At 48.9% G+C, this 12,277-nt stretch overlaps 1 protein-coding gene across 2 annotated transcripts; it reads left to right on the forward strand.

Moving 5' to 3' along the window:
* Positions 1-2,055: 2,055 nt before the first annotated feature.
* Positions 2,056-11,447, forward strand: LOC105484022 (Myb/SANT DNA binding domain containing 5). 2 transcript variants are annotated; one of them, XM_011745169.2, is made up of 5 exons: positions 2,056-2,604; positions 8,082-8,195; positions 9,837-9,921; positions 10,421-10,732; positions 11,076-11,447. In XM_011745169.2, the coding sequence occupies exons 1-5, from the start codon at positions 2,575-2,577 to the stop codon at positions 11,312-11,314; spliced, it is 780 nt and encodes a 259-aa protein (XP_011743471.2). In that variant the 5' UTR covers positions 2,056-2,574; the 3' UTR covers positions 11,315-11,447. The 2 variants fall into 2 exon arrangements, with proteins under 2 accessions (XP_011743471.2, XP_011743472.2); XM_011745170.2 differs by having other exon boundaries at positions 2,532-2,604; positions 8,018-8,195.
* Positions 11,448-12,277: the final 830 nt, after the last annotated feature.

Below are 12,277 nucleotides of genomic sequence, written 5' to 3' on the forward strand. Positions count from 1 at the left end.
ACACAGGGCCCAGAATCCTTCCAAATCCTTGTGCAAGTTGAAGGCAGTCACAACCCCACCCAGGTATCCAATCAAACCCTGGATTAGGTACCACCCTGAAGGGATTTGGCTGATGCCATCAAAGTCCCAAATCCTTAAGCTAATCAACAGGGAGTACATCTGGGGTGGACCTGATTCAATCAGGAGGGTGAGATATAAGTTCTCCTTTTTTGCAGGGGAAGACACCGGCACCCAGCGAGAGCAGAGGATGTGCTGGAGCTCACAGAGCAAGTGAAAGTGCTGAGACTCAGTCTCAGACTGTTTCATTGAAAAGCAAGGTTTTAGGCTGGATGTGGTGGCTCATGCCTGTAATCCCAGCACTCTGGGAGGCCAAGGCGGGCAGATCATGAGGTCAGGAGATCGAGACCATCCTGGCCAACATGGCAAAAGCCCATCTCTACTAAAAATACAGAAAGTAGCCAGTATTGCTGGCGCATGCCTGTAATCCAGCTACTGGGGATGCTGAGAAAGGAGAATTGTTTGAACTCGGGAGGCAGAGGCTGCAGTGAGCCGAGATTGTACCACTGCACTCCAGCCTGGGCGACAGAGAGAGACTCCATCTCAAAAAAAAAAGAAAAAGAAAAAGAAAACCAAGGTCTTGATACCCAGCACCCACTGCAAGTCATGGCCTGTTCCCTGACTGGGGCTGGCTTCTGCCCTTTGGGCCTTGTGCTCTGCTCCTACGCAGCGATATCCACTGCCTGGAAACATGCCTGTGGCCCCTCTGTCTCCACTCTCCAGTCTCATCCCCTGTGCCTGCCCCTCCTTCCACAGCCGGGTTAAGAGTGCGTAAATTCTCTCTCTGCTCTCAACTTCTGTTTCATGACACTTTGTTGTTATCCCTAAAATATTATATTCTTTTGTCACTAAAACAATGACTCCTTATCTGCAAAAGCAACTCTTCTGGTTCTCATCCATAGCTCAGCAGACACTTCTGAGATTTCTGTAGACATCCACGATTTCTGACTTGCTTCCCAAATCTCTTCTGTTGACAATGATTTCTGCCCAGGAACCCTGATATCACTACGTACTCATTTGTTTTAGTCCATTTGGGCTACTACAATGTAATTCCACAAACTGGCTATGCTATAAAAACAAAAAGGTATTTCTCGCATTGTGGAGGTTGGGAAGTCCAAGAGGAGGCTGTGGTAGACTCGGTGTCTGATGAGGGCCCACTTTCTGGCTCACAGAAGGTGCCTTCTAGCTCCTTCTTTGGGTGGTGAAGGGGTTGCAAGCTCTCTTTGGACTCCTGTAAGGATCCTAATCCTATGCACGAGGGCTCCCCCTCATGACTCAGCTAGTCTTAATCACCTCCCGAGGGCCTCATGCCCTCACACCATCACATTAGGCTGTGGGGTTTCAACACATGAATGTTGGGGCACACAAGCATTCAGATGTGACACACTTAATTCCCAATTACTTTTCTCCAATGACTTCATTCCTTCCAGATCCCCTTGAATTCCAAAACTGTGGCTGTGTGAATTATTTGGGATTGGTATTGAAACAATTGGTGATTTTCTTTTAAATTTTTTTGGGGGCATATATGTGATAATTTACTACATTCATATAATTGGTAAAAATTAGATCAGTATAGTTGGGATATCATCAATCACCTTAAATATTTGTCTTTTCTTTTTTTTTTTGAGACAGAGTTTTGCTCTGTCACCCAGGTTGGAGTGCAGTGGCGCGACCTCAGCTCACAGCAACCTCCGCCTCCCAGGTTCAAGTGATTCTCCTGCCTCAGCCTCCCGAGTAGCTGGGACTACAGGTACACACCACCACGCCCAACTAATTTTTGTATTTTTAGTAGAGATGGGGTTTCACCATGTTGGCCAGGATGGTCTCCATCTCTTGACCTCATGATCCACCTGCCTTGGCCTCCCAAAGTGCTGGAATTACAGGCATGAGCCACTGTGCCCAGCCAAATATTTGTCTTTTCTTTATGGTCGAGACTGTCAAATTACTCTCTCCTAGCTATTTTGAAATATACAATAGATTATTGTAAACTATGGTCACCCTACTGATGTATCAAACACTAGGTCTTATTTCTTTATCGAACTGTATATTGGGACCCATTAATCAATCTCTCGTCTCTCATAATGTTGAAAATAGAAGCAGCTCTAAACCATGGTGAAATCCACTCCCTTTATAAGGTATATACTGGACCATTAGACTTGAACATTGCAGGCTTTGCCCTAGAGAGGGGCCCTAGAAAGAATCCTGGGCTAGAATGGAGGACCAAGTCTCCTCAGGGTTTTCTCTCCTGTGTTCCAGCTCACGCTTGTGAAGGGAGTGACTTCTGTAAGCCCAGTGCATCACACTGTGGGGCAGGTGAAGCACCCTGACACGGGACCTTGCCTGTGGACGCCCTCTGCACACCTGCCCACAGGGCTTGCCATGCGAGCGTGCCCAGGCCTCACTCCTGCTACTCCTCAGCAACAGGTGGACAAAGCAGCAGCCCTGAGGACCTGTCCTGGCCTCTCCTGTTCTGAGTGGACACGGCCTCTCCCTCAAGGCTGAGATCCAGAGAGGAAGATGATGTCCTCATGGAATCTGTTCTCTCAGGTGCTCTCTCCTGCGTCTTTGGCATGGGGAGGGCTGGGCTCTGTCTGCACAGTGGAATCACCCTGTGTGTTTGTCTCCATGACTTCTCTCTTCTCTGACCTCTCAGCTACTACTTCAGACCCTCTTGATACCATTTAGGTGGAAATTTACATGGGCCGGGCACAGTGGCTCATGTCTGTAATCCCAGCACTTTGGGAGGCTGAGGCGGGCAGATCACGAAGTCAGGAGGTCAAGACCAGCCTGGCCAACATGGTGAAACCCCATCTCTACTAAAAAATACAAAAATTAGCTGGGTGTGGTCGCAGGCGCCTGTTATCCCAGCTACTCGGGAGGCCGAGGCAGAAGAATTGCTTGAACCCGGGAGGCGGAGGTTGCAGTGAACCGAGATGGCGCCACTGCACTCCAGTCTGAGCAACAGAGAGAGACTCCGTCTTGAAAACAAAGAAAAATTTCCTGGGTGTGGTGGCTCACACCTGTATTCCCAGCCCTTTGGGAGGCTGAGGCAGGCGGATCATGAGGTCAGGAGTTCAAGACCAGCCTGGCCAATATGGTGAAAGCCCATCTCTACTAAAACTACAAAAATTAGCCGGGTGTGGTGGCGTGTGCCTGTAGTCCCAGTTACTTGGGAGGCTGAGGTCGAAAAATCACCTGAATCCAGGAGGCGGAGGTTGCAGCGAGCTGAGATCATTCCACTGCACTCCAGCCTGGGCGACAGAGCGAGACTCCATGTCAAAAAAAAAAAAGAAAGAAAGAAAGAAGGAAGGAAGGAAGGAAGGAAGGAAGGAAGGAAGGAAGGAAGGAAGGAAGGAAGGAAGGAAGGAAGGAAGGAGGGAGGGAGGGAGGGAAGGAAGGAAGGAAGGAGTGCCATGTATTCTCTCCCAACGTTTCTTTCAAACTCCCTTGTTGCATGACACTTAATCTCTCTTAGATCAATTTCCCTTTGTCATTAGGGAACCTGAAAAGACTCCATTTTGATTTGCAAATAAAAAACTTCCTTGGTACATCAGAAACTACTACTGGCTCACCCTGTCCTGTTTCTTTTCTTTCTTTCTTTCTTTCTTTTTTTTATTATTATTAATCCAAGGAGGTTCTTTGCAATTTTTATTAGTTTAAAAAATATTTGGCCAGGTGCAGTGGCTCACGCCTGTAATCTCAGGACTTTGGGAGGCTGAGGTGGGCGGATCACCTGAGGTTGGGAGTTCGAGACCAGCCTGACCAACATGGAGAAACCCCGTCTCTACTAAAAATACAAAATTAGTTGGGCATGGTGGTGCATGCCTGTAATCCCAGCGACTCTGGAGGCTGAGGTTGAACCCAGGAGGTGGAGGTTCCGGTGAGCCAAGAACGCACCATCGCACTCCAGCATAGACAACAAGAGCGGAAACTCGGTCTCAAAAAAATATATTTTAATAATAAATATATGTCTATAAATATGTAATACATAAATAGGTATATTTATGTATTTAAATATATATAAATAGATGTATTTATGTATTTAAATAAATAGATATATTTATGTATTTAAATATATATATATTTTTTTGAGATGGAGTTTCAGTCTGTCACCCAGGCTGGAGTACAGTGGCGTGATCTTGTCTCATTGCAACCTCCACCTCCCAGGTTCAAGAGATTCTCCTACCTCAGACTCCCAAGTAGCTGGGATTACCTGCATGTACCACCACACTAATTAAAAATATATATATATATTAAAATTAATCCAGGGAAGCCTGTCCAGTGACTGACCCGTGCAGATCTTCCTTCATGCAGACACACCCCATTACCTTACACTTCCGTTACTTTCAGTCACTCCCCCAGTATTCTACCCTGTTGCTCTTCTAGTTTCCAAAAATCCAGCCAAAATTCATCATATATTAATTTTTTACACTGAAACATTGAAACAGTATCCCCTAAATTAGATGATTTTCCCAAATGTTTAAAACTGAACACCTGGCCGGGCATGGTGGCTCACGCCTGTAATCCCAGCACTTTGGGAGGCCGAGGCAGGTGGATCATGAGGTCAGGAGATCGAGACCATCTGGCTATGAAACCCCATCTCTACTAAAAAAAATACAAAAAAATTAGCCAGGCGTGATGGTGGGCACCTGCAGTCCCAGTTACTTGGGAGGCTGAGGTAGGAGAATGGTGTGAACCTGGAAGGCGGAGCTTGCAGTGATCACGCCACTGCACTCCAGCCTGGGCGACAGAGCGAGATACTGTCTCAAAAAAAAAAAAAAAGCAAAAAACAGAAAACAAAAAAGCTGAACACCCATGTTTCCTCACCCTTGAAAAGACAAGCAGCCCTGAAAATGTGTGAAAACCGTTTCTTTTAAATTCACGCCCTCCTGTCTAATACATCTCAAAGCCCAAGAAGGCTTTCTTAAGTCAGGCCCCAATCTCCTGCCCTGGGCCCCAGAACCGCCGTGGCACTTCCATCTGTCGTCGGAAATAAAACGGTCCCTGGCCTTCCAAGTCTCTTCAAGCTCAGCCTCTCAGCCCGGATTGTGCATCAGACCCACCTGGGACCCTCCGAGCTCCTGGTGCTCAGGATCAACCTGGATGGCCACACTGGAATCTCTGAGAAGGGACTCTCAGGGTGGTCACACCCTCTCTTTGGAGTGCTAGCCTGAAGCCTGGGCAGTTCTAATCTAATCTCCCACCTCCCAGGGGCCCAGTGAGGTGGGGCAGGACCAAGGTGGCCCCTGGACTCAGTGTAGTTCATGGCAAAGCCCATGGCACTCCTTTAAGGCAAAGAGCTCATGCTTGACTAGTGTTAGAACCACCAGAGGACTTTTCACCACACAGTGACCAGCCCAGGATAACTGAATTTGTACGACTGGAATTGGCCTTTGAGAAAGTCTTCCAGCGGATTCCATCGTAGAGTCAGGGCTGGAAAGCTGTCCTTTCACGGGATTCACCTGTAGACACGATCCACAATTTCACTGAATGCATAGGCCAGTGGGAGAGCTAGACTTGACCAGGGAGTTGTGTTGAAATGTACTGTGTCCAAGTTGAGGACAGCATGGTGAGGCAGCGCCTGTGAGGAGTGCCAGGGTTGGAGAAGGCCTCCATGCCCAGGGCGACGGGGGCCTGCAGGAGGAGCGGGCCTGCTGGGTGACTGGTGATGGGAGCAGAGCAACAAAAAGAAGCAGCAAAGGCCCAAGGCCACACAGTGCCCAGCGTGTTCAGGAAATGGGAGAAGCCTGGAGCCCGGACAAACAGAAAATCAGCTTGATCTGAAGCTGCCCCACGGCCATGGAATGAAGAATGTCTGCCCTGAAAAGTCACAGAAACAGGCTTGGGTGCATACTGAGGACAAGATAAGCAGGGTCCCCATTAGAATGCAACAGCTGTGGCCCGTAGAAGGAACCTTGATGCCTGCACTATTTTAATTTCAGCATGAATAAAAAGTCAGTTAATGGTACTTATTTAGAAAATAGGGTATCAGGCTGGTTGCGATGGCTCATGCCTGTAATTCCAGCATTTTGGGAGGCCAAGGTGGGTGGATCACCTGAGGCCAGGAGTTCAAGACCAGCCTGACCAACACGGTGAAACCCTGTCTCTACTAGAAATACAAGATAAGCCCGGTGTGGAGGCACACGCCTGTAATCCCAGCTACTTGGGCGGCTGAGGCAGGAGAATTGCTTGACACCAGGAGGCAGAGGTTGCAGTGAGCTGAGATTGCACCACTGTACTCCAGCTTGGGTGAGAGAGTGAGACTCTATCAGGAAAAAAAAAAAAAAAAGAAGGAATGAAAATCGGCTACCAATCATTTCTGATTGAGAAGAAGCTGTCATTGGGAATAAAGAATTCAGGAATTATTTCTGCACTTCTGTTTTTGAAACAGCCTGGATGCAGTTGCTATTTATACCAAGGCAGAAACCCTGAAGATGAGTTGAATGGGAGGTGATGCTGGGGGTGAATACGCTGAGTGGAGGCTCCTGCTAGATGTAGAGCTGAGATGCCTAAAGTTCCTATTTGCCTCCAACAAGACAGAAGGCTCAAGCCTGGGGAAAAAGATGATGTTCATTAACATTTGAGGGAGAGGAAGGAATAACTTGGTCAGATTTTTGTCTCAGATGGTCCCTGAGGCAGAGTGGGGGTGTATTGGACAGGCCCAAAGTGGGAAGCATAGGGAACAGTTTCCGGGCCATATGGGCATCCGGAAACAGAGGCCTGAAATGTCTGTGGAAATGAAGAAAATGTGGTATTTTTAGACAACATGGAAAAGCAAAGATTAGTCTTAAGCCAATACACGTGGAGTTTGTTCTGACTTAACAGGGTACCACTAGGCTGAGCATGGTGGCTCACACCTGCAATCTCAGCACTTTGGGAGGCCGAGGCAGGAGGATTGCTTGAAATGAAGAGTTCACAACCAGCCTGAGCAACGTAGTGAGACCCTGTCTCTTCAAAAAAAAAAAAAAAAAAAAAAGCCAAGCGTGGTGGCACAAGCACCTGTAGTAATCCTAGCTACTTGAGAGACTGAGGCAGTAGGATCACTTGCCCAGGAGTTTGAGGCTGCAGTGAGCTGTGATCATGCCACTGCACCTCAGACTGGGCAGCAGAGCAAGACTCTGCCCCTAAAAATAAAACATGGGTAGAAATAAAGTACCAATCACGGTAAAGCCCCCTTTCCTGTCTTCTCAGACGCTATCATGAGCTAAAAGCCATGAATCAGGATTGTGTCGAGTAGAGTGGAATCAATCCCAAGAGTTAAGATTTATTCTGAGGGGCATCCCTAATCCTGGACTGCATCTGAGATTCTGAAGCCAAAAAACAACCTAGGAGTTGTTTCCCTCCCATGCTGGGTACTCAGCACCCTCCCTCTCGGTCCCCACCATCACTTACTTTCCCAAACTATTAACCACCCTCCAATATCCCTCTCTGCTTCCTCACTTCTGTATATGCACATCTCAAGTCTGTCCTCTTGTCAGGAGAAACCTCTGTTTGCCTCTCTCCTCCCTACCCTAAACTCCTTTTCAATCTAAGCTTCTCAGAGAGGGTCCCACATCCATAACTGCCATCCATGACCATCCATTCACCCTCACCCAGCTGAAGCCCAGTCTCTTCCCCGAATCCTCACATCACAGTTAATCCTCAGAGGCCAAACCCTAAGGACGTCGCTGACCATCAGCACCAGCTCAGGGGGAAGGGGTGATCTGTGGGAATGTAACAACCCGTCCCTTTGCCTTTGGAGATGCTGGGCTCAGAGACCCTTAGAACCCCTGCCGAGCTGATCTCCAATCTCCCTGTCGCGGTTATTCAATCATATTCTAGTCTGGATGAAGGGATTTTGCAGATGTGATTAAAGTCCTAAATTAGTTTATCTTTAGTTAATCCAAAGTCTCAAGGTTGGGTGGGTCTAACCCAATCACATTTAAGATATTTAAACATGGTCGATCTGCACTGGCTTCAGAGACCTCCAGAAGCAGAGAGAAGCACACACGTTTCCACACTCCGGCCCCCCCTGACTCTCCTAGGTTCGGTCAGCGGAGACTAAGTACCAGTGTTCCGCCAACCCAGGAACAGAGCAGGCCCTGCAGGCGCAGCGAGAAGACAGATTCCCGGGAGAGCACTCAGGAGGAAAAATGGAGGTAACTTTAAGGCAGCCTGATGCCTGTTTCGTGGGAGGGTGGCTGGGGTTGTCTTTCATTTCATCTCACAAGAATTTTTGCAGCCATTGAAATGTACGCTGTTCCTTTTTATTTTATTTATTTATTTTTTGAGACGGAGTCTCGCTCTGTCGCCCAGGCTGGAGTGCAGTGGCGCGATCTCAGCTCACCGCAAACTCCCAACTCCCGGGTTCACGCCATTCTCCTGCCTCAGCCTCCCGAGCAGCTGGGACTACAGGCGCCGCCACCACGCCCGGCTCATTTTTTTTTGTATTTTCAGTAGAGACAGGGTTTCAAAGTGTGTTAGCCAGGATGGTCTGGATCTCCTAACATGATCCACCCGCCTCGGCCTCCCAAAGTGCTGGGATTACAGGCATGAGCCATCTTACCCTCGCAGGTGCCCGCTTCCTCTGTATGCTCAGCCACAGGCGTTCTCTAGTAGCTGTTTTGAAGTCTAGCTCCACTGATTCCACCATCTGTGTCATTTCTTGGTCTCTTGATGGATTTTCTACCAGTGGTGAATTGTGTTTCTCTGTTTTGTTGTATGCCGGGCCATTGAAGGTAGGAGGCCAGCCCTGTGCATTTTACGTGATTAGGTGCCAAATACTTCGTGTTCTTTTAACTAATGTTGGGCTTTTCTTTGTCATGCAGTTAAATTATTTGGAATTAGACTGATGCTTTGGGGGATCGTTTTGAATCTTTGTTAGTTGGTATGAGAAGAAACTTCGGTCTGTGGGTAATTTGACCCCACTGCTGAGGCCCTGCTCTCCTAGCACTCTCTTCAAAGGCCCTTGGACTAGGCAGACTTTTCACTCCAGCTGTGGAGACTCAAGATTCTCCATCGCCCAGAGTGACCCCAGGAATTTTTCAGCCTGGTCCTTTCTCGCGGTGCTTTCCCAGCCCAGGCAGTTTCGTCTCATTCATGCTCTGATCTCTGCTTGGACGGGGGACTTCCCAGTAGATCCACAGAGCTCGCTCTCTTCCCTCTCTCCACCCTCTCCCCAGCACTGCTTCTGTGTCCTACACTTGCCACTGTGAGGTCCAGCAGACTCTCCTGAAGTTCTCAGCTCAGGAGAACACATACGCTCTGCTTGATTTCCCTCTCCCTGCTCTCCAGCCTGGAAACTGGATGCAGGTTTGAGCTGGGTACTTGTAGGAGCCCCAAGTCTTGTTTCCTGCCTTCACTCCATTGCCCCATGCGCCCTTGTCCAGTGTCTAGAACTCCTGGGTTCATGTTGTTCGTCTGGCAGTTTACTTTTTAAATACAAGGGGAGCCAGTCGCAGTGGCTCACGCCTGTAATCCCAGCACTTTGGGAGACCAAGACAGGCCGAGACAGGCGGATCACTTGAGGTCAGGGGTTCGAGACCAGCCTGACTAACATGGTGAAACCCCGTCTCTACTAAAGAAACACAAAACATTAGCCAGGTGTGGTGGTGCGTGCCTGCAATCCCAGCTACTTGGGAGGCTGAAGCAGGAGAAGCACTTGAACCCAGGAGGCAGAAGTTGCAGTGAGCTGAGATTACACCACTGCCCTCCAGCCTGGTGACAGAGCAAGACTCTGTCTCAAAAAAAAAAAAAAGATATTCTAATATGTAAATATTTATCTTTTTTATTATTATTAGAAAGTAACACTTCCCACCGAAACTACCAGAAACATCCAGAAAATGAAGCAGAAAAATGCAGCCCAGGAATCAGAAAAGGCCTCAGGTATGGGGTCCTCAGAGTCTTATATGTAGTAGAGAAAATTTTCCAGCCCACCTCCGTCTTCTCGAGTCTGATATGCTCATCCCAGCCCCAAGAGGGGGCATCTCAGGGGATTCCAGGGCTGCCCTCAGCATCCCCCAAGCTCCCTGCCCACAGCTCAGGTGACAGTAAGGGGCCCCGCAGGGGTGGGATGTGAGTCCCACATCAGAGGAGCGCGCCCAGGCAGCAAATACGCCGTCACACCCTGTCAGTATCCTCTGAGACATTTTAAGGAAGTTGAGCAAGACCCAGGCTCTCAGGTGCCTCCTTGCCTGTCCCAGTGACCGGATGTGTCAGGCATCAGGACTTAGGCAGATACCGAATCTCTCACTTCTCCTTTGAGGTCCTATCATCTCCCGTAACTGAATAAAGTCAAGTTCGGACCTGTCCGTGTAGAGGCAGCATCTTGCACGTGTGCAGGTGAGTTATGCCAAAGTACATCCATATTCCTCTTTCCTTCCAGTCCGGTCAATTAAACCTTGGAGTGACCAGGAAATCCAGAGTTTCCTGCAGGAATGGGAATTTCTTGAACGTGAAGTGTACAGGGTGAAGAAGAAGTATCACGTAGTATCAAAAACAATTGCCCAGCGTCTCAAGCAGAGAGGTATGAAGAAGAGCTGGCAGGAGTGTCTCCAGATGCTAATAAGCTTGCAGGACTTATACTTCACTATTCAGGAGGCCAACCAGAGGCCAAGGTGCCCACCCTTGCCATGTCCTTACGGCGAGGCCCTGCACCGGATTCTGGGACACAGATGGAAAATCAGCGTCTTCTCAGGTTTGTGTGTTTTGTATTCATCTTCACAGTCCTTTAGTGACTGCCATTGGCTTCCCCCACCCCACCCCCACCATCCTTGTGCCCTGAGTAGAGCAGAGAATGACGAGACAGGCCCCTGCCCAGAGCCCCTGGCACACAGGACAGGGGACTTGCTGCTCTGATGGGCTGCCCGCCTCTATTTTTCCTTTTTGTTCTTCCCCAAAGTAATAATGCTGAGGACTTTGTTCAGGGACTTGTTCAGAATGGACATGGCCCTGGGGCTGGGTGAGGTCACAGGCAAGGATTCAGGTACAGGGTGGGTGATGCCCTCACGAGCCCTCCATGTGTCTTCTGTCTCTCTCAGGTCCTCCCTGTGCAGATGCGGTTGACCTCGCACCTCCTGAGCACCAGCCCCAGGCCTGGGGCATTCCCATAGCCGTTCAGGAGCTGACGTGGGCCCCGACACCTGTGATCTATGTGGAAAATCCTCCGGTACCCGAATGGGAGCCCTGGAACACGAATGGTCACGCTCCATATATGAATCCTGCTTTTCCCCCAGCAGCCCCAGGCCCCCTACCACAGTGGGCCATCTCTACTGACTGATCCAGATCTTGAAGACAATTAGAATCTGGATCCCGATTCTTCAGAAAGACTGAAAAGTAGCACAATCTGTGTGTGTTAGTGCATGACTCCTTCCCCTCCTCACCTGGTGCAATGAGAATAAATGTGAAATAAATGATCGACCGTGACCTCATCCCTTTCTGGCTCGTGCTTGTGGCTTGGGTTGAACCTCCAATTGTAGAGACCATGGGACAGGGAGGGGGCTCAGCCCCCCGGTGACCTGGGACCCATCCTTTCATTCCTGCATCATGCTTCCTGCATGGAAGCCCCTTTGTAGTAAGGGACAACTTTTACCCCAGAGGTAACTGCTCAATCCTGCCTTCATTTCCTGGCTGTGTGACCATAGAAACCTTTTTTTTTTTTTTTTTTTTTTTTTGAGATGGAGTCTCACTTTGTTGCCCAGGCTGGAGTGCAGTGGTGTAATCTCCACTCACTGCAACCTCCACCTCCTGGATTCAAGCAATTCCCTGCCTCAGCCTCCCACGTAGCCGGGATTACAGGCGCCCGCTACCATGCCCAGCTAATTTTTGTATTTTTAGTAGAAACGGAGTTTCACCATCTTGGCCAGGCTGCTCTTGAACTCCTGACCTCAGGTGATCCACTCCCCTTGGCCTCACAAAATGCTGGGATTACAGGCGTGAGCCACTGCGCCCAGCCAGAACTTTTATTTCATGTTTCTGAGCCCCCAGATCCTCATATTAAAATTGAAGCTGATATCTTACTTCAGGAGAGAGTTTTTGGGAAAAAACACATACCTGGCATAATCACTCTGTGTTACGTTCATTTTCCCACATTTCTCGGTGGTCTCATTGAGAAGTGAAGCCAGCTGGCTTCTGGGTGGGGTGGGGACTTGTAGAACTTTTCTGTCTAGTGAGAGGAGTGTAAATGCACCAATCAGTGCTCTGTGTCTAGCTAGAGGATTGTAAATGCACCAATCAGCATTCT

Source organism: Macaca nemestrina, chromosome 6 (genome assembly GCF_043159975.1).
Source record: "Macaca nemestrina isolate mMacNem1 chromosome 6, mMacNem.hap1, whole genome shotgun sequence".
NCBI lineage: Eukaryota > Metazoa > Chordata > Mammalia > Primates > Cercopithecidae > Macaca > Macaca nemestrina.